Raw genomic sequence first — 22,278 nt, forward strand, 5'->3', positions numbered from 1 at the left:
CATATACTCAAATTGAAATAATTAATGACGTTTTTTCTTTATAACGCCATTAAAAGGTACTTTTAATGACATTTTGAAAGAAACGTCATCCTTTAAATGTCATTAAAGACCATGTGTGTAGTAGTGTGCCATGTATCTAGTTATATCAATACATGGATATTGCTTGAAACCTTCGATCATTCGATTTTTATATGAGACAACATATATATACGTAAATTTCCATGTCAACAACAAATTGAAATTTCCAAACAAAAAATCGTTAAGACATTTTTTTTGAAATAAACAACGATTTGTCATTAATAGGAAATGTAGGAGTAAAGCATAAACATGATCCACCCGTGTTAGAGTTTTGTCAAATTAATGGAACCATGCGAAATAAATCAAACAAAGTTGTTAACGTAGTGATTACCAGATGGGTGATTGATCACACGGTTAGCTATTAGTGAGTGTTAGTTTGATACGAGAAGTATAGTGGTTCACCTCCCTCTCTTGGGGTAGGCTACGTCCACTTGAATCCACTAGTATTGGCAAATAGCCTTAAGTTATACATGTAGTGATCCCCCCTCTAAGTGGGATGATGGGTCCCTTTTATAGGTGAGGGAACCCCTCTCATTTACATATTCTTCAATGTGGGACAAGTGCCCCTCTAGGCTTACTATGGAGTCATCTTGATGAGGTCGGAAAGGTGACTTCCCGGTGGTGTCTTGGTGAGTTTCGACTATCATTGGAAAGCTTGTATGACGAGGTACGCTATGAATATCATGGTTGAGCCACATAGTGATTTGTAGATCCTCCTAGAGAGTGATGCTTATGCTCGGTGGCATGCCATACTAGCTCTGTGCTAGTAGGGGTGCCAACATGTCCCCTCGCAGTCCCTAAGTAAGAGGAACTTCTTGCTTGGGGAGTTTATCAATCAACATGTCACCGAGCATAAGTGTCCGGGCGGTGGCATACCCCTACCAGTCCCCGAACTCCTTAAGCAAGAAGAGACTCTCAAACCTGTAAAACAAAGATAAAAGCATATGTGCACGAAGTATGTCTGTTGTTATGGATAGCATAACAATGTATGGGCGCGATGTGTGTTTGACACATGATGATGCGTGTGTATGTATGGTCCCGAATATGATATAGTACGCGAGTGTGCGTAAGTCCCCGAAACCTCTAGTCAGCGAGGCGGTTTCGAGTGATATGGCTTATGTGTGCGGTGTGCTTAGGCGAAGTAGTCTAGCGTGATGGCGCTTTGGACTAATATGGCCGCTACGGGTGAGTGTGGCTTTTATATGCCAATATGGCCTTTGAAGGCTAGTGAGACCTCTATAGGCTGGTGCGTCCTATATTGCAGTGTGCGTAGGACGGCGTTGAGCCACTGCGGGCGTAATGTGTCCATCTTAGTGCAAAATTTTGCACGTAGGACGTCTGAGCGCTGACATAGAGCGTTGTGCATCCATCTTAGCGTAGTGACCTACGTGTAGGATGTCTTTTGGATGTTGAATTAGAGCGTGGTGCGTCAATCATAGCGTAATAGGTTACGCGTATGACGTCTTTTTGGCGTTGAATTAGAGCGTGGTGTCAATCATAGCGTAATAGGCTACGCGTATGACGTCTTTTTGGCGTTGACATTCGAGCGTAAAGCTACTATCGTAGCGTAATGAGCTTTACGCGTAGGATGTCGATCCCTCTTGGGTGTAGTGCGTTCTCTAAGCAGTGTGCTTTGCGCGTAGGACAGCTTGAGCCCTTTTGGGCGTAGTGCGCGTATTGACGCGGTTTGAGCCCTCTTGGGCGTAGTGCATCCATCGTAGCGTAGATAGGCGTTACGCGTAGGACGTCTTGAGCCCTCTTGGGCGTAGTGCGCGTATTTACGCGGCTTGAGCCCTCTTGGGCGTAGTGCATCCATCGTAGCGTAGATAGGCGTTACGCGTAGGACATCTTGAGCCCTCTTGGGCGTAGTGCGCGTATTTACGCAGTTTGAGCCCTCTTGGGCGTAGTGCATCCATCGTAGCGTAGATAAGCGTTACGCGTAGGACTTCTTGAGCCCTCTTAGGCGTAGTGCGCGTATTTACGCGGCTTGAGCCCTTTTGGGCGTAGTGCATCCATCATAGCGTAGATAAGCGTTCGCGTAGGACGTCTTGACCCCTCTTGGGCGTAGTGTGCGTATTTACGCGGCTTGAGCCCTTTTGGGCGTAGTGCATCCATCATAGCGTAGATAAGCGTTACGCGTAGGACGTCTTGAGCCCTCTTGGGCGTAGTGCGCGTATTTACGCGGCTTGAGCCCTTTTGGGCGTAGTGCATCCATCATAGCGTAGATAAGCGTTACGCGTAGGACGTCTTGAGCCCTCTTGGGCGTAGTGCGCGTATTTACGCGGCTTGAGCCCTTTTGGGCGTAGTGCATCCATCATAGCGTAGATAAGCGTTACGCGTAGGACGTCTTGAGCCCTCTTGGGCGTAGTGCGCGTATTTACGCGGCTTGAGCCCTTTTGGGCGTAGTGCATCCATCATAGCGTAGATAAGCGTTACGCGTAGGACGTCTTGAGCCCTCTTGGGCGTAGTGCGCGTATTTACGCGGCTTGAGCCCTTTTGGGCGTAGTGCATCCATCATAGCGTAGATAAGCGTTACGCGTAGGACGTCTTGAGCCCTCTTGGGCGTAGTCTCTCATTTTTTGGTGAGGAAAGAATTTTTGATTCTGTGACGTCTGAGTGTTCTGTGATGAAACAGTCTGCATAAGGAATTTAATTGTTCTCCTGAACAATGGTTAGAAAAATTCCTAGTTTCATTAGCACAATCAAGTTAGACATTCAAGTGTGTGCGTCACACATTTTCTAAGTATATAAGATATGGCTAAGTGCCATTGCTAGCTAACTCTACAAAGTGTTGTAGCCAATGCGTGAAAACCATGCGGGCATGCATATCAAGTGCGGTATGTTGTAAGCATGCTTTATAGCGTAATAAAATCATGCTAAGATATGGTAATAATCAACTCTACAGTAGGAGTAAGGAGGCATAGCATTTTACTTATCTTATGCCGATGTGGAGTGGGGTTGCGCTTTATGCAAGTACCAAAATCATGTTGGAGGTGTCCAAGCATGACGCTCCTTTGCGCGGGGGATGATTGCAAGTAGCCGCTTTGGATTTGAGTGAGGAGATGTCCGGTTTGAAGAGATTTTCCTTTCAATTCTCTGTGTTATGGTAGTGGTTTGTTGCGGGTTGGTTGGCTTTGCCAGCAAGTCCCGTTGTGCCAATGATTTCTTTTCTCTGGCGACTACGGAAGGCTGCGAAGTCAACCGTAGAGCAGGACTATAAAAGCCGACTGTGGAGTAGGACCGTGGAGTTCCACCGTGGAACTATGGGAGCATGTCATGGGACTACGGGAGCAGCCGTGCACCGTGCTAGCAGTCACGTACTGTGCTAGTAGTCAAGGGACTACGATAACAGTCTTGCACCATGCTAGCAGTCGTGTACTACGCTAGCAGTCATGTACTACGCTAGCATTCGTGGGACTACGGGACTAGCCGTGCACCGTGCTAGCAGTCGCGTACTATGCTAGCAGTCATGTACTACGCTAGCAGTCGTGGGACTACGGGACTAGCTGTGCACCGTGCTAGAAGTCACGTACTACGGCTAATGTACTATGCTAGCAGTCGTAGGACTACGATAGCAATCTTGCACCGTGCTAGCAATCACGTGCTACTCTAGCAGGAGCGTGGAAGAACGTCCACCGTGCTAGGATGAGTGTGGAAGAACGTGACCGTGGAAGGCACGGACCACGGGAGGGTCAAAAATTTTTTTTTTTTAAATCTGACTGCTCCGTAGTGAGCTCATGCACTGTGGGGTGTAGGGGACCGTGGGAGGTCTGTTGGTGGGGAGCGACGAAGCTAATTGTCAGCTTCCCACAGACGGCGCCAATGTTAACGTAGTGATTACCAGATGGGTGATTGATCACACGGTTAGCTATTAGTGAGTGTTAGTTTGATACGAGAAGTATAGTGGTTCACCTCCCTCTCTTGGGGTAGGCTACGTCCACTTGAATCCACTAGTATTGGCAAATAGCCTTAAGTTATACATGTAGTGATCCCCCCTCTAAGTGGGATGATGGGTCCCTTTTATAGGTGAGGGAACCCCTCTCATTTACATATTCTTCAATGTGGGACAAGTGCCCCTCTAGGCTTACTATGGAGTCATCTTGATGAGGTCGGAAAGGTGACTTCCCGGTGGTGTCTTGGTGAGTTTCGACTATCATTGGAAAGCTTGTATGACGAGGTACGCTATGAATATCATGGTTGAGCCACATAGTGATTTGTAGATCCTCCTAGAGAGTGATGCTTATGCTCGGTGGCATGCCATACTAGCTCTGTGCTAGTAGGGGTGCCAACAAAAGTCTAGCAATCTCAATGCTATAAAACTCTAACTTCAAATCCAAGAGCAAACTAGAGAACTGTGAGACGATGCTCACTTATTTCGACTGCGGCGAGAACGTCTTCGAAGCATCTTGAGGAGCCACCCTCAAGAGAAGCCTCTCCGATAGGCAATGAAACCAGTATGCACATGCCATCCTCTAGGATCCCAGATCCAGACCCAACAGTAACTGGGCTTTAAAGCCCACGCTCCAACCAGGCCCAAGACGGTACAACTCCACCACCCCACACACTTGGGCCCCTAAGAGAAAAAGGCCAAAATGGAGTTACTCAAGCCACCCAACTCGATGGGCACCCACGCACCTCCACCCCTTGAATCACTATTCATCAGAGAGAGGGAACTGTCATCTTGTCACAGCCCAAAACTGGATCCACGCCGCCAGACACCATCCGCCAACGCAAGGGCCAACCCACCAAACCGCCAGCCACTTATCCCAACGTGAAGACGATACTGACCCCGATCCCAAATTCGGATCGAGGTCCCCAAACGGCACCGCCGATGAACCAGGTTGACACCAACCAAACGACGCAACCACTACTAACCTCTCCTCCAACTGTTCGACTCCAAAGCGCCTCCCTTTGCAATAAAAATGCAGACACACGTCAAACACCGATAGTAACCATCGATCTCCGAGCCTATGTCACCGAAGGGTCAACGCCAATAGCGGAGAGAGTCTTGTCTTTCTACCTCCACACCGTGAAACCTCCAATCTTGTCTGGTTTTGGAAGCATGAAGGCTGCCGCTACCACTTCAGAGCCAAACTATAGGGTTCGGCTTCTCAAAACGCTCCGCAAAGAACGAAGCATCTTTGTAATCGTTAAGACTTAAGACTAGTCTGCATACAAATTACAATTTAAGTAGTATTTTCAAGATAAACGAGAGTGCTTTCTACATATGGTGCTGCACAAATGACGGAAAAAATCCTCTACTGATACGGATATGGGGATTGCCAGGCTATATGCAAGTTTCTATTTCATATCAATGCCAAGAATTATTGAACCAAATTAATGAGCATGTGAAGAAGGAATAATAGAATTAGACGAACTCCATATGGCCAATAAAAAAAAACAGAAAATCAAATTCCCACACTCGAAAACGCCAGTAAGAGCAGAACAACACATGTCGGATAATTTGGGACCCAATTATATTCACGCCACCAATTTAACCAAGTCAATGACAATTGCGGTATCTCCAATTTTTCATGAAGAAAAATTGGTGGGAATTGGTTTGTTTGATATATATTTTTTGGTCATAAGGTTTGTTTGAAGTAATGATACTAGCTATCAACACATCCGATGAGTGTGAATAACTTACCACCGTTTACATAGTAATTTGGAAGTTACATATAGAATAAAAAATCATTTTCTATTTTCATTTATATTTAATTTGTTATATACCTTTCTATCTATTAATCATTAAATAAAATTTTATATTAACATATGATGAGAGGATCAATACGTCACTTCACAACGGTTTTGATTGACAAAATCACTTCTTTTTTTCTTTTTTATTATGGGAAGCCACTTCTCTTTATAATAGTACTAGCCTTTTACATGTGCATTTGCACGGAGTCAACTTTCAAGTTCCCACTACACCTACTAAAATAATGCTAACTGTTTTTTTTTTACCCTGTATTATTATTTCAATTTATCATTCTATACCATGGATAATTCTGGCAAATCAATTTTTTTGGTGAAGTTATTGACACCAAAAGAGAGCTTCTAGTTATAGTAGTGGAGATAGAGAGTAAAAACCCAGAATAGTATCTGAATTATCGTGAAAAGTATTTTTTGGTACCTACGGATTTTTATTACCCCGAAATAGTACATGAACTATTGCACCATTACCCAATATGGTACATCCATTAGTCTCTGTTAAATTGATGACGTGACATATATTTTGACTTTTTCTACTAAATAATAATGGGCAAAACAATAACTTTAAAATTAAGTAATAAAACTTTGTATGTACTAAAAATACATTTCACGATAATTCAGGCACCATTTTAGGTTTTTACTCCGGTACAAATAACTGAACAGTTAAATCAAGGATGAAAGTTGACTGATAGGACTGTTTGGAGGTGAAACCTAAGCTATCTGTCCAAATTCTCTTGTTTTTTTTTTTGTTTTGGTTTCTAACTTCTTACTTCATTAAGGAAAAGGTTTATATTTGATATCAGGGGAAATCATCACCTGAAAGTGAAAATTTTCATTGAAAAGTTCACTATTATGTCTTAATACAATATATTGTTTTGCGGGAGTATGAGGTAGCACAACTGCCCAATAACTTGCAGTTTTATAACTTAACCGCATAACTTCTCGCTTATAATTGAGATGTCTAGTGTTTGATCTATTTTTGTCTAAAAAGTTTCGTCTTATCCGTGAAAGAATTTATTACTACAAAATTTGTATTCTATTCCTAATGAATTCAATCACGCAATCAACACGCAGATTTTTCTGTTGTTTTTGAAACCGATTTTTCTGTTTTTTCCCTTGTCGAATTATATATCTTGCACACTGCAAATCCAGCCAATCGTGTAAGAAAGGACAAAGACCCGAGAGAAACTGAAGCCATTGAAGAGAAGAGAGAGACCGGAACCCGGAAGCATATACTAGTAGAGCTTCCCATTCGATACCTCGTCTGCTAGAATATCCATTGATAAATGTCCTTCCTGCTCTTTTGGATTCCTCCCAATAATTCAAACCTCTTCCAAAATCCACATGTCCCAACTTTGTAAAATTACTTAATAAAATCAGCATCAAAATTTCGATCAAAAGCCACCTCCAACTTGTACACACACACACTCATCACCAATTCACCATGCCCTCCTTTCCTTCTCTCTCTATAAATCCCTCTCTCTCCACAGCCACTCCCACTTGCTCACATTTTCCTCACTATCCACCTCCAATATTCCTCAAGTTCCCAAGCAACCACTATTCTTGGACAAAACCCATAAGTCTTTCTGCTCATAAAGCTCGATTAAGCTACTCTGTCTACTCAGAAAGTAGAAAACTTGTGGTCAGAGCAAGTAAAATGACTATTACAGAAGTTGGGCAAGAAGAAGAGGAAGAGGGTCCTCCTCCTTATGTTGAATCGGAGACCAACTCTAGGCCTCGCCGTATTGCTCTCTTTGTTGAGCCTTCCCCTTTCGCGTGAGTCCCTCTGTTTTGCTTCCTTGGCTTAAAGAACGAATCTTGAATTTGTTTTGTTGTAAAGAACTAATCTTGATGAATAGTTTGTCTGCTTCTTCATCTTCTTGACATGCCCATCTTTACAAAATGGTTCCTTTTGTTGTTTTTAGTTATGAGGTTGTAGTATTATAAGCTTTAGTGAGTTAAGTTTGTGACTTTAGGTTGTGATATTGGCAATGGATGTGGTATTTAGGAATCTAGCCTGCTTTAGCTAATACTTGGATGTTCTTGATGAATTGTGTATGACTATGAGGGTCTGATATTGTTTTTTTTTTTTGGTTCCTTTGAATGTACGACATCAAGAGCATTTAGTTGTAGCCACCAAGTTGTGATTTTTTAGTTTGATAACAAATGAAATTTTGATGCTGTTTTGTTTAATGGGTTCAGCTGGCGTTAATTTACAGCATGTCTAATTTGGAGGTTTTTGCCCTCTGAAGGGTAATGTAGTGTGCCATGCCGGCTGCTAATTGGTTGGCTGGCATCTGCGTATGGGACTACAGCTTAATGAGTAATGAGCAATTTTTTCCAATGATCATTTAAGAGTGGATAATTGCTAAATGTTTGTTAATTCATATCTGACAACATAATGTTTAATGTTCTATTATAGCCATATTGTGGAATTAAGTAAGTTACATGTAGCTGCTGTGACTGTAACTGACCTTCTGGTATTGTCCTTGTGGTTTCCTTGTATGAATGTGCTAAATGAAAGGATCTATAAGTTATAACTCAGCTTGGATATTCTCTAGCAGTTCACTAATAATAGACTATGATGCACCAGTACGGGTACGGGATACGGATACGGGTACAACATGATACGCGGATACGTTTTTTCTAGTATGTAGCGTTTTGGATACGTTTTGTAAAATAATATTTATATATATAATAATTTCTAAAATTTGATCAAAAACAAGTAATTAAAAATTTATAACACCTAAATTCCATCAATTCTATAATAAACATAAATTAACTACTTAATAAGTTCAAGCAAAATAAAAAATAAGAAGTACTAAACATGATATAAAGAATGAGATGTCTTCCTCTCTTCAATCATCTTCATTCTCATCGTCAAATACCAATTCTTAGTGCGACAACTAGACTTGTACCAAAACACATAAACAATGCCATTAAAGTTAGGGCTACGTAACACTGCAAAGAGATTTGATTACTACTTTTTCTCTGGGCAGAAGATTTGATTCATTTGAAGTTTTGAACCCTACATACTTATGGTTTTAATTCTAATGATCTAATCTTCTAATTAATTTTAATACAGCAGTTCGTAAATTTCTGAGTTCAGTTAAACCACGACAACAAGGTTTGATCAACCATTAAGTATTTAATTAGTGATTGTACACGCACTAATTAATCATTTGTTTAAATAATCCTCTTAATTTATATTTAGGTTTGCTTTTACTTTGTTTCTTTCTGCTAACCCAACGCATTGGAAGTAGCTGCTACATTGAGCTTCACATGCATGCACATGGACACCCTATGCTTGTGTAAGAACTTTAAGCTTTTACCTTATTTGATTAATCGAAGAAGGAAAAAAAAACTTAATGACAATTTTAACCTTGAACGTATCCAAATCGTATCCGGACCGTATCCGATGAGTTGACTGTGCACTACATAGTTAAGATACGTTTTTTCATCCATGGATACGTGTATATGGCGTATCCAGACCGTACCCGTATCCGGTACGGGTACGATACGGACATACCTATATTTTGCCGTATCCATGCTTTATAGATAATAGATTGCATTAATGATCCGCCATATGATCATTTTCTCTCTTGTTTCAAAGTACTGAGTTTCCGGTTCATATGAAATTTGTATGTTGGGAAGAAGAGTTATGTAAGGTTGATTCTTCTCGTATATGGTATTAAAGAAGTAGAAGAATGCAGATGTACTGTAATCAAGTAAATCACAGCTTTTATTTCAGAATCAAAAAGCAAAGAAGAAGTAAATTGCAGCCTTGGTTATTCTTCATATATTGCAGACAAGCCATAAACAGATAGAAACGCATTTGTCTATTTACACTGATGATTCATTTTTCTCACTCTGATATATACATGGTTGAACTGATATACAAAGTATTAAATCCGTTTGTGTATCTTGCAGATATGTGTCAGGTTATAAAAATCGATTCCAGAATTTCATTAGGTACCTGCGTGAAATGGGCGATGAGGTAAATCATTTATATCACTACAGTTTTATGTTTTATCACTACAAATATCCTAAACCTAATTATGGAAGTTTAACCTGTACTTGCATTGCTGCTTCGTTTTGCTCATAATACTTGCATTGCTTCGTACTTGCATCATCATCATCATCATCATAATAATAACGATAAAAGTCTTTAGGTAAAATTGACACTTCCTTACTGATACATGATATAGGTGATGGTTGTGACAACACATGAAGGAGTGCCAAAGGAATTTTATGGAGCTAAATGTATTGGATCACGAAGGTAGCTATCTTTGTTCCTATGGTTTTAATGCCTAAACTAAAAGTCCTGCTAATGTATTTTGTTTTGTTTTTTGCTATTCCCATCTCTCTTTGTTTATTTATTTGCTTTTCCATTTTTTATACCATTTTCTCTCAGCTTCCCCCTCCCTTGGTATCAGAATGTGCCCCTTTCCCTAGCACTCAGTCCTAGAATAATTTCAGAAGTTGCCAATTTCAAGCCTGACATCATACATGCATCCTCACCTGGAATCATGGTATGCATTTATTTTCTTGTTCTTTCCATGGTAGAGTGTAGATTAAGTGTGCTTTTTTTTTTTTCATTTTTTTTCTTCTTATTTTGTTCAGTATTCTTTCTTATTACAGAGACATAAGAAATCAAAAGGTAGATGACAATTATCTAAACTTTCTTGTAGGTATTTGGTGCTCTCATCATTGCCAAATTATTGTCTGTCCCCATTGTGATGTCTTACCATACTCATGTGCCAGTGTGAGTGATGTATTCCAAGTTTTGAGTGTATACTGTGTCAAATATGGTGTTGGATTCTGATACTAACCAACAAAAAAAACTCCCTTCCTGAGCGCTGAACATTGTATTATTTTGGTGTGCAGATATATACCAAGATACACCTTCAGTTGGTTGGTAAAACCCATGTGGATGGTCATAAGTATGTAACACTACCCATATAGGCTTTTACATCTAAATAATACCAGAGCTTAAAACTAACTTGTAGTTTGTTCTTCTCAGAATTCCTGCACACAGCGGCTGATCTTACACTAGTGCCATCAGCGGCAATCGCTAAAGATCTTCAAGTTGCTAGGGTCGCAGCAGGTGAATATGAATTCTGACATTTACCATAGTATCAATTCTCTGTTTCCCCTCTCATTAAATAATCTCAACTTACTGTCTTGAATTCAAGATTCCATCAGCTGAATTTATCGACTACATAAGAAAGATACAACTTCCTTTAGCACTATTCTTAAACTAATTCTGTCCTTTTATTTCTCTATTTTCAGCTAATACTATTCGTCTTTGGAATAAGGGTGTTGATTCAGAAAGCTTCCATCCTCGCTTCCGTTCTGATGAAATGCGTTCAAGACTAAGGTAGCACCACTTTTTTGAATTCCTATCTTTGTTTCCGTATTGATAGAAATTACCTTATAACCTGTTTGTTGTTGTTAACAGCAATGGTGAACCCGAGAAACCTTTAATAGTCCATGTTGGAAGACTTGGAGTCGAGAAGAGCTTGGATTTTTTAAAAAGGTAATGTATACTACTCGTACAAATATCCAATGTGAGTAGCTTCTTTCATTAAAAAAACTAGAATTTTAATTTTCACCGCACAGATGATTATCAAACCCCCTCAGAAGCTTTTCCATTTTGCTACAATTATGCTTAATTTTGCTCCTCCAAATCAGCGGTAGACGTGCATATCAGCGGTTTTATAGGTTATATATTATACTAGACTGACTGGAAAATTCATTAAAAATTAATTCAGATTAATCAACCAATTAGACTGTTGACTTATTTGTTTTGCCATATGTTGCAATTTGAATATTATCAATTATTGTAGTGTTCTCAGTAACAACTATCATGATTTATTGCTGATAAACCATTTTTCCTTTAACAGTGTCATGGATAGGCTTCCAGAAGCTCGAATTGCTTTTATTGGAGATGGACCATACAGGTAGTTTTCTGACTTTTACTGGCAGATATCAAACTTCTGAAATTCTTTACAAGTCGGTACAAATAGATGCAAAATCACAAAGCGTGTTATTGGAATTTGAACCTTCTGGACATGACATGGAAACTACCTGTACTCATATGTTAATTGTCTGGTCTGTAATTTGGCAGAGCGGAGCTAGAAGAATTATTCTCTGGCATGCCTGCAGTATTTACAGGAATGTTAGGAGGTGAGGAGCTCTCCCAGGCATATGCTAGTGGTGATGTTTTTGTGATGCCCTCAGAATCTGAGACTCTTGGACTTGTGGTATTGGAGGCTATGGCTTCAGGCATTCCTGTTGTAGGAGCTCGTGCAGGTGGAATCCCAGATATTATTCCAGAAGACCAGGAGGGGAAAACAGGATTTCTCTATAATTACAATGATCTTGATGACTGCTTAAGCAAATTGCAGCCTCTGTTGGAGAACAAGGAATTAAGGGAAAAAATTGGCATAGCAGCACGCAAAGAGACAGAGAAGTTTGACTGGAAAGCAGCCACTCGAGTGATACGAAACGAACAATACAATGCTGCCATATGGTTCTGGAAGAGGAGAAGAGCACAATTCTTAAGACCTCTACAATGGCTGATGAAACGTATCTTCCCACAAACGCCACCGGAAATTAAGTACAGATGATTCAGATGCTACTGTGTGCAGTATTGGTTGCCTGTAGACTTGCTTCGAAGATGGTCTTGTGGATTGTACTTCAGATAATTGCAATAGATTCATTTGATTTTGTACATATAGCAGAGTTGGACCCTGTATTTTTAGCCATTTGTGCTGTTTCTTCTGGATCAATCAACCCTGCACACTTGTATATGTATAAACATCCCAGAACTGCACACTGTGATTGTCACCTCAAGTGTTTACTGTCTAGAGTCTACATGGCTAACATGAGATAATCTAACATTAGAGTCACTCTGAACCTTGTGACAGAAGCCGCTTGTGTGTTTTGACTAGCATACAGCTTCAACCGCGCCAGTGCCGGTACACAGTAAAAAATAGGAAAAAAAAATATATTCCGCTGCCGGGAGTCGAACCCGGATAGACAGTAGATTGAACCAGTTTGCATTGTGCTACAGCGGATTTGTTGATAGAAAAAGAATGTAAACTTATATTAAATGTTTATTATGTTTTAGAGATTTCCTTTATTGATTTGTAATTGTAATCCCAATAGAATTCAGAGTGGAATATTTTTTTTATAGGATTAGGATGGAAAGTAATAAAAATGAACTTTTTTCGTTGGAAGTTTTTATTATTATTTTATTTTTGATGAACGCAGTTTCTATACTTATATAAATAAATCTGCATTTACATCATATGTTGTCAACAAATCCGCTGTAGCACAACTCAAACTGGTTATTTCTACTATTCCGGGTTCGACTCCCGGCAGCGGAATGGAATACTATTTTCTTAATTTTTAGAGATAATAGTTTGAGACTTTGAGTTTCTGGCGCGTGGGTTCCAACGGTATGCTTCTTCCTTCAAGCAAGTCATCCTTTTTCTATATCATCTACCAACCAAATTGCCACCACTTGTGATTCCTAAAGAAAAAGAATAGAACCAATCTGTAGGTATACAAAGATAAAGCCAGGAAAAGTTTCTTCATGGTCCAGGATTTGGATTTTGGAACAAATATTGCAGTACGTAGATAATCCCAAGAACCTAGTGAGCTTCATCAGAGGTCCAACTCCTTGAACCGGAATATTTTAGTAGTATATGCTTCATATATCCAGTTTAGGTCTCTCGAGACTAACATATCGATCGTCATCAGTTTCGATCAACAGCTCCAGTGCGTAGGAATAACTGCCACACCAATTTGTGTAAATATGTGATCGATGTTTGTGTTCACGTATATGTTTCATGCATCAGAAAAAGGACTCGATCAAAGGAGAGCACCAAATGCCATGGACCACGCTATTAAAAGTTCAAAACTCAGTGCACTCCCTCATACCTAATAATTAATCAAGTACTTCATATATGACAAAGGGTTCAGATGACTGATGAGGTCCTTCGATCACTAGGTCGACATTGCATTTGCTTTTGACAAGATATTTGCAGCGTGTTTCTGGCATTGCATCGACTGTAGTTAGCATTAGTTTACCTTATCAGGATTAGGATTCTATTAAAATTTCTGGAAAACCACCTGAGCATGCAGTTTCAAATTTCAAGGTCGGATTATGAATTTAGTTACTCGATCAATCAGCAACAATGTTCATCACTAATTAAAGTCACAAATTTACTTAAAAATGAAGTTAAGCTTTAGCCTTTGAACCATTCATGCCTCAGTGTAAGAAATAATTGAACACGGTAAAACTGAACTTGTCAAAGGTACAAGATGATCTGACCAGAACATGAATGGTGAGGAGCATCTCTGAAACAGAGTCGTTGCATCTCCTCTTCTCAAAACGATTTAGAACAGTGGTATGTGCAATGCATTGCTGACACGATATAGGCGTACGCGGTACACTCATATGAGAAAAGTTTTGGCATTTGGGATTGAATGGTTGAGGTTGAGATCATCTTGATTCGCTGGGGATATGCGGGGGCCATTTTGAGATATGATCGATCATGATGTTTCTGCAGCACGTACTGGGTCTTGTTCTCAGCAGTATTTCTTATCGATCAAATGATACCAATGCCAATGGCATGACCTTTTCAGTTTTACAATCTTGTGAAAATAGATATTTTCAATGGAAATACTTGTTAGATTAACCCCTTGATGGAAAGTAATCAATTGATCATTGACTCGATCAATGCAGTGGCCGGTAAGAGTTGACCTTCTTACTGCATGATGAAGTACTCAATCACCCACTTTAGGGACTTTTACCAAAATTATTCCCCTCAATACGCCCACGACGAAATGATATTCAAACATAGGCTTAAGATCTCGAGCTTAACATGCAACATTGCATTGTTCTAAGTGTTTTCAACACTTAAATTTGGTTGTCACTTGATCTCAAAGCTTGACAACCTTCGAACCGATGCTGGTGGACGACAATTAAACGAATTTTACAGCCCACGCACCACGGTACGTGCCTACTAAGAAACAGGTATATACATGCAATTCCTAATTAGTTTTCTCATACCAAAAGAATTTATTAAGATGTTATTCCTTGGTTTCGTTAATGAAGTAATATCTCAGTAGTTTGCTAATATTATAGCGCTCGGTGATTTCCTAATGAAGTAATCATTATGAGGAAAATTATACTATACATTAATTTATGACTTACATTACATATCTAATGGTTTATATTGTTTTATGAGTGATGTTGGAAAAATAATATTCATTATTGGATGTATAAAATATCAATGTAGTGTATTAACCTTCATTATGAGGTGCCTTTTGACGGCGACTCATATTTTATAGATTCTAATATCTATAAGTATAATATACTGCTAGCAATGTCGACGTTGAGTTAATTTAAGAACATCGATCTACATATCATGCATGTGATGTCTTGATGATAACTTTCAATAATTTGATGTAAATACATCATTCCAAATCTAATTATGAACATTTAAGCATACACATAAGGATGATTATTACATTTCGGAAAATAATACATAGATTTTAGCAGAAAATAGACATTAAAATATCATTAAGTATACTAATACAAATGAGGATGATTCCAGAGGATGTGAGACAGCGAGGCCCAACGATCAGAGATCAGTACTGCATTTCGTTCCTACTTCCAACTACAGTGGCTGTTGAACCACATTTTTATAGCGCAAAGTTACAAGCAAATAATTAAACACAGAAATTAGGAGTCTATTAAGTGCATTATTCGCAAATTTCGTCACGTTCAACTACTAGATTAACACCAGGGATTAATTATACATAAATCTAATTATATAGTACACATCTGCCCACTACTCGGCTAAACATCGCTGTTTTCCCGTCTCATCACAACCATCCATATGCCATCAACGAGCTTTTGACCCCATCTCAAACTTTCGACTCAACGGTAATCACCGTCCACAACCGAACCGCTCACACCGTCGTCACGTACTGCATGAACTCCTCATCCAACTCCAGCCCCGCCATCGTCTCCGGCGCCAAAACCACCTCCAGGTCAACGCTTCCGTTACCCTCTCTTCCAGGGAACGCCGATATCTTACCGTCGAACTTATTAGCCCTACCGCTCCGTACGGCCTGGGGAAGCCCCCACCCGAAGTCATTGTTGTACATCGGAAACCTCGGCGAGCTTCCCATTGTCATTGACGCGCCGTCAAAGTTACCCAACGGGAACAGCCTCGGTGCGCTCTCCCAATCTTCTACGCCGCGGCGCACTGTGTCGCTGTCGTGCGCCACCACGTTCTTATGCAGCAGATTAGCTCCCCAACGGAGATCATGAGAGAGAAGATCGCCGGCGGTGGCGATCGTAGGGATACTCTGGATGGCGTTCCCGAAGTAGTGCGAGTCCATCTTCGGCTCCAGCCTGTGGCGGCAGTTCACTGCCATCCGGAACGTTGTAGGTTTGGACAGTTCTAAGTTCCTGACACGTGTCACCGAGCGCCATAGCTGCGCGCTCAGTGACTGGAAGGAGGAGATTTCGGTTCGTGTTTTGGCGGCAAAATTCCAGTTGTCGTTGAGCGACTTCCCGTAAAGCCCAGCGGATTGAGAGAAGCCATTGTTGGCTCTGGATTTCAGTTTCAGAATTGATTCTCGAGTGAAGTGGAAGATTTTTTCTCTTAGCGGCTCGTTGCCGGAAAAGGTGACCGTAGGGCCGCCTACAGGGACTCGAAGCACAGCCGAGGAATTGAATATAGTGTCGCGGGAGAAGTCCGGCGACTTCGTAATCTTCATGGCGCCTTTGTTAATCTCGGCTAAAGTGTTGAAGAAATGCCAGAAGGAGGTCCCATCGGTGACGGAGTGGTTGACACTGCAGCCAATGAAGACTCCGTCTGCGAGCTCCGTCACCTGTACGGCAGCCAAGGGCTTGTCGTGGCCGGAGTAGCTAATTGTCTGGTCAAAGGTGAAGAACTCTTTGAAGCAATGAGGGACATCGCAATTGAGAGGCAAAACGCCGTTGACGGTTAGGTGTTTGGCCTTGGCCTGGATGAAATAGACGCCGGCGTCGTTACAGACTATGTGGACGTACCCGTCGGAGTCAGTCTCAAAACGGCCGGCGAGAGCCGGAAAGTGAGTCAGGGCAACCGAGAGAGATTGCTTCAGAGAATTGACAAGGTCGTTAGTGGAGTAAGGTGGGGAATTGAAGAGAACTCCCTTCTGAATGTAGTGGCAGGAGAGCATGGGAAGGTCGGAGACCGAAAGCTTGAGGGATTTGATCGTGGATTTCTGGTTTGGATAAACTGTGCATTTGGAAGTGACAGTCACAGAAGATGAAGAAGGCATTTTGGATTGGTTGTGTGTTTGGGATTGAGATATTAATTGTGTGACTGAGCTTGTTGAGTAGTGAGGGGTTTATATAGGAAAGGGTATGGGTTGGATTCATGCACTTGCCTCCTACCTTCGTTTTTTTTTCCTTCTTTCTGTTTGGTGACTTTTGTCTGTGCTTTAATTTGTTTTCTCCACAATTACTGTTATGGATGAGTTTACAGTATTATACTACAAACAATGTACGAGACAGGGAAAGGATGACGTGCCAAGAAATTATGCAAAGCTAGTATGCTACTGGTCGAGAAGGAGACGTGGATAAAGGAGGATGGGTTTAGTCACACAAAGGATTGATACAGGAGTTTGGGGTGCTCCAAACTTTTGTACGCGCGCATGGTGATAGTGCATATCTGAAGAGATCAATTTTGTAGGGCTATCTGCTATGCTATGACATACACACAATTTTGTGTAGTGATAGACGGGTGTTATAACATGTCACGTGGGGTGTATGGGTAACTTGTGGAGAAAAATGCCGAGCATGATAGAATTTTCCAATTTTGTAGGCAATATTAGTCGATCACTAGCTGCATGGGGATCTTCAGTGATTTATGACTCATACGTGAATGCCATGATCGTTGGGAAATGGGGGTTCGCAGCTAGATTTCTATTTAACAAGTATAACGGTGTGCATTCTCAATTTCTCATGCAGATTTCTCCTACTACATTGGGAAGAAAGAAATGTTATATACCTCAATTATTGGTATCCTAGAGATATCTGTGCAAGCTGGTTATGATGATCGATAAGAGCTAAACAGATATCTGTGCAAGAGCTCTCGTATGTTGTGAAGAGTCCCGACTCCAATATAGCTGAATACCAAATCGATCGCTTCCAAAGGTCAGGAACTAGGGTCGTGCTTGTTCTCACATTCAATCAATCCCACATGTTATTTATAGAAAGAGCTTAGATTTCTTCACACACACACAGATATATATATATATATATATATATATATATGACATCATTACATCAGCCAAAGATGTGCGTACAAAATACACGTGCTACAACACACTTGTTCACTTGGATTTTCCCATTGCGATTGCTAGCAATGCATCAATACTGCGCCCTAGTCCTTTGACCCCTGACGAAGGTAACCACCGTGCATGTTAAACGTGAAGATAATGTTTGGCTAAGTTTGCTTAATTTTCCGTTTATTGTGCATCTTTCAACAGTGTCTCTTTTGTTCTCTTTTGGAAAGTTAACAAATCTTTCAACCCTAAACAGAAAGTGAAAACACAAAGTACCAACAATAGGTCTTAAGTAACCATCGGGAAATTAAGATTCCTTGCACTACTATGAATATGGATATACAAAATTAACTTAATGCGGCTACAAGTACTTGCTGAAAGTTTGTGATGCATCTTTCAACAATCTCTTTTTGTTCTGCTTTGGAAGATTATCAAACATCTAAAAAGAAAACAAGTCTTAAATAATCGGAAATGATTCCTGCCTCACCATAAATATGGATATACATAATAACTTGAATACTAGATGTGCCTATCATTTGAGAGCTAGATGAGTTCAGTGAGTTGAAAAAGACTCCTCACGTACTAAGCTTATTGTCGACGTGAAAATTGGTCCATTAACAAAGTATGTAATTGGAACTTCACTCTTGGTCTAGGCTGCATATTGAGACTTGAGACTTGAGACCTGAGAATAAAGTAAGCACGAAATCAGGATTTTAAAGTGAGAGAGGCTAAATTTACCTTAAGTATGACTAGAAAACGATATATCCTCAAATTACTTAAGTTGTGCTCTTCGGTTACCTAATGCATAAAATTCTTCTACTTAAGTTGCGCTCTTGTTGTTTTGAATACTCTTCTAATTTTGGTTTATAAGGACCAGAAAGTATATATTTTATTCGAACCTCATCTCGGTCGTTAATTGGATATGACAAGATAGAAAGGTGTTTTCCCATATCACGCTTAATGTGATTAACATCAAATTAACAAGATTGCACTCTCACAAAACTAGAAGGTTCATGGACTTCAGGCTCAACCGAACATGGAATATCATCAATAACAACATCATTCTTTTGAAAAGTATGAATTTGCTTCCTTTGTACTTTTCATGGCTTAGGATTTTGAGTTTGATGTCATTAAAAACAATAACTAAAAACAAAACAAAAAATCATAAAGATTATCAATCTCACCACTAACCCAATACTAACCTGCAGTAAACTAAGCAATATAATTCATATTTCAGACAAAAACACAGTAAATAAATATTGTCATTGTCCTGGGCAATTGGACACTACATATTAATAATAAAAATTAATAACATTCTCTAGGATCAATGAATTTGATTACCCAAATAAATAAATAAATCCACTAATTCCCGAATTTGATTTAATTTTGTCAAAGAAATTTCATGTTAGAATAAAAAATTAAGTGTAATACCTTGAATAAGATAGTTGAAAGAACTGGGAGAAGGTACGAAGATGTTAAAGAATGAGGACCTAAATTCTGAGAGAAGAGAATGGCAGATCAACAACAGTTGCAGTCTCGCATAGAACATGGGATGGGAGAAGATAAGGCCGAGTTGGATTGTTGAATATTGGAAAAGTATATAGACTTTTGTTCTCACAAGACACAAAGGCTTAATACATGGGTTATTTTGCTATTGTTGCAATGCATGTCGTTCATCATTCATTCATTCATTCATTTCATTCTTCTTTGTCGTTTTTTTTTTCAATATAGGCAACAAGCTAACAACACCCATTTGAAAGGGGTTGCAACAATAGAATGAACGCGTATATATAGATGAAAATTCCTTTAAGAGGGGTTGTAGCACACCATAGGTTCTCACTGGGTCTGTGCCTGGACTAAAGTTTGCATGCACTATAAATTTGATCTATGATATTGTTGCTATCGTTGTACAAGTAACAAAATTGAACACTCTAATGAGACATCAATGTGGTCTCGGTCAAAAAATCGATCTTTTATGGTTGTCCGGACGTGAATTTATTTCTATTATCAAAATGATAGTATAACGGTAAAATACCCTACAGTCCCTACTTAATCAGATGTTCAGATATCAGGGGTATACAATATCGGAAACAAATCTGATTGGGTTCTACTTGAAATCTTATACTCTTACTTGTCAAAAGGGGAACTTGTAGTTCATTGGTACGTATATGGTCCAGGTGGTTGATTACTAACACATAATAAATGTTTTAGAAGAGTTTTGCCTTCGAAATTCGAGAAATTCATCCATTACGTACTGATAACGATGGTCTAGATAATTAGGGTTTGCAATGCAGTTGAACACATCTGTATGCAAGATCGGTCTATCTAGTGAACTGACAAAACATGTGTACTTTGATCGATGATGAACAGATGAAGACAGAAGACCTTTTTGGATGGAACGCATTCTGAACATGTTTGAATAAGAAATAGAACGAATTATTTACATATTTTATTGACAATGATGGAAATCTGAAATCAGGTTTCAGTGGCCAACAAAAGAATAGTACTGATATTATAGGACAAAGTCGGAAGGACATGCCCTGTCGAAGCTCCATTGGCCGGCCAAATGCCATATTTATATTTTCAGAGCTAGCTACGAGCCTACGATCACATTAGCTAGGGCCGGAGTGAAATCAATAGCGGTCAAATATAGATCCTAAATGGTCCTAAACAAGTGGCATGATGTAAGTAATAGTTTAATTAATCCATTTTCTGATATTGTTCGTGAATCTGTAGGTAGATATTTATATTTATTTTTGAAGAAGGCAATCTGTAGGTAATGCACAATCTAGTCTTATATCTAAATTAAGTAAAAACACGTATCCCATCATGACTTTAGGAAAATTATTAGCTGCTAATTAGAATTTTAAAACCATCAGAACTGTACAAATCTCCAGAAACTGTATTGTACGTGCACTTATGTTTGATGTATGTACATGCATGGCATGGATAAATTTCCTGAAAATGCATGGGATGATAGACAGACAGACCATCCAACTAATTAACCAGCTTGTGAGACCATCGATTATGACAAACGAAGTTAATTTTTAGATATGACTAACTCATAATTTTTATGACTTAATTATATGATCCTTAAATTTGATACGTATATACAAATGAATTATATTCCGAATTATAATCAAGCATATGATAATTTATGATGGATAGATAGATTGAGAAGAGAATTAGTCATGAATTAAGTTTTATTTATCTCTCAATATATTTAGTAGCAACAAAGCGCACACACACTGTGTGTAATTACTCTTTTAAAAAATACATGCGGGAAAAAACTATTGGGTGGGTGGAGAAAAAAGTGAGAGTAAGGAAGTTACAGGAAAAAACACACGTTTGTGTAGAGAACAAAATGGGATTTTAGAAAGTTACCGGGAGATAAAAAGAAAAAATATTTGAATTTATGTTTTATATTATTTGTTTATTGCTAATTTATTATTTATTTATTTAAATTTATTTCAATATAACTTATAATATAAGAATTAAATCGTATTTTCACCGATATTTTAATTGATAAAATGAGTGCTGATTATAAGAGTATAAAATAAAATAAAGACATGAAACTACAAAAGATTCAACACACCAATGTACATGCACTTGCACTGACATAAATAAATGATTAGCTCGTATCAATATACTTTTTACTACTTGCAAATCTTTGTAGGAGAGGATCAAGACAGGAAACGACAAAAGCCAAAGAAAAAAAGATCATCTGCTTTTCTACTAAGAAATTAAATAATAAATTTCTGATATTGTCTAATTGCTTTTGACAAGATGCTAATCCCCCACTAAGCCTGATCTTAATTTGGTGCTCGTGCTTGCAACATATGCTTTTGTTTTTGTTATAAGATTGTCAATGATTAGTTATACATTGGTGCATGAATGTAATGATAAGTACTGAGAATTGAATCATGGCATCTGCAGCTGTAGCAATCATACTAGCTAATTAATAGAGTGGTGCCTCGTCAAAATGATCAAGGGTAAGTTCTATAGCACAATGTCTTAATCATATAACTAATCATATTCATCATGTATGGCCCCATATACAACACGTTTCGATTTTTTTAAAAATATTTAGAAGTAGATTTTTTGATTGGATGCAGGCATTTCGACGTT

The 22,278-nt window shown here is 39.2% G+C and overlaps 2 protein-coding genes across 2 annotated transcripts; one reads left to right on the top strand and one right to left on the bottom strand.

Moving 5' to 3' along the window:
- Positions 1-7,022: 7,022 nt before the first annotated feature.
- On the top strand, positions 7,023-13,018 carry LOC126797977 (sulfoquinovosyl transferase SQD2). The gene is made up of 11 exons (XM_050524775.1): positions 7,023-7,563; positions 9,718-9,784; positions 9,996-10,066; positions 10,202-10,319; positions 10,479-10,552; positions 10,675-10,730; positions 10,811-10,894; positions 11,080-11,167; positions 11,249-11,326; positions 11,694-11,750; positions 11,918-13,018. The coding sequence occupies exons 1-11, from the start codon at positions 7,232-7,234 to the stop codon at positions 12,417-12,419; spliced, it is 1,527 nt and encodes a 508-aa protein (XP_050380732.1). The 5' UTR covers positions 7,023-7,231; the 3' UTR covers positions 12,420-13,018.
- Positions 13,019-15,242: 2,224 nt separating this feature from the next.
- LOC126798028 (BAHD acyltransferase DCR) lies at positions 15,243-17,188 on the bottom strand. The gene has a single exon (XM_050524845.1). It carries the CDS (start codon positions 17,140-17,142, stop codon positions 15,778-15,780), a length of 1,365 nt encoding a protein of 454 aa, XP_050380802.1. The 5' UTR covers positions 17,143-17,188; the 3' UTR covers positions 15,243-15,777.
- Between the last annotated feature and the right edge of the window lie 5,090 nt (positions 17,189-22,278).

Source organism: Argentina anserina, chromosome 6 (assembly GCF_933775445.1).
Source record: "Argentina anserina chromosome 6, drPotAnse1.1, whole genome shotgun sequence".
NCBI lineage: Eukaryota > Viridiplantae > Streptophyta > Magnoliopsida > Rosales > Rosaceae > Argentina > Argentina anserina.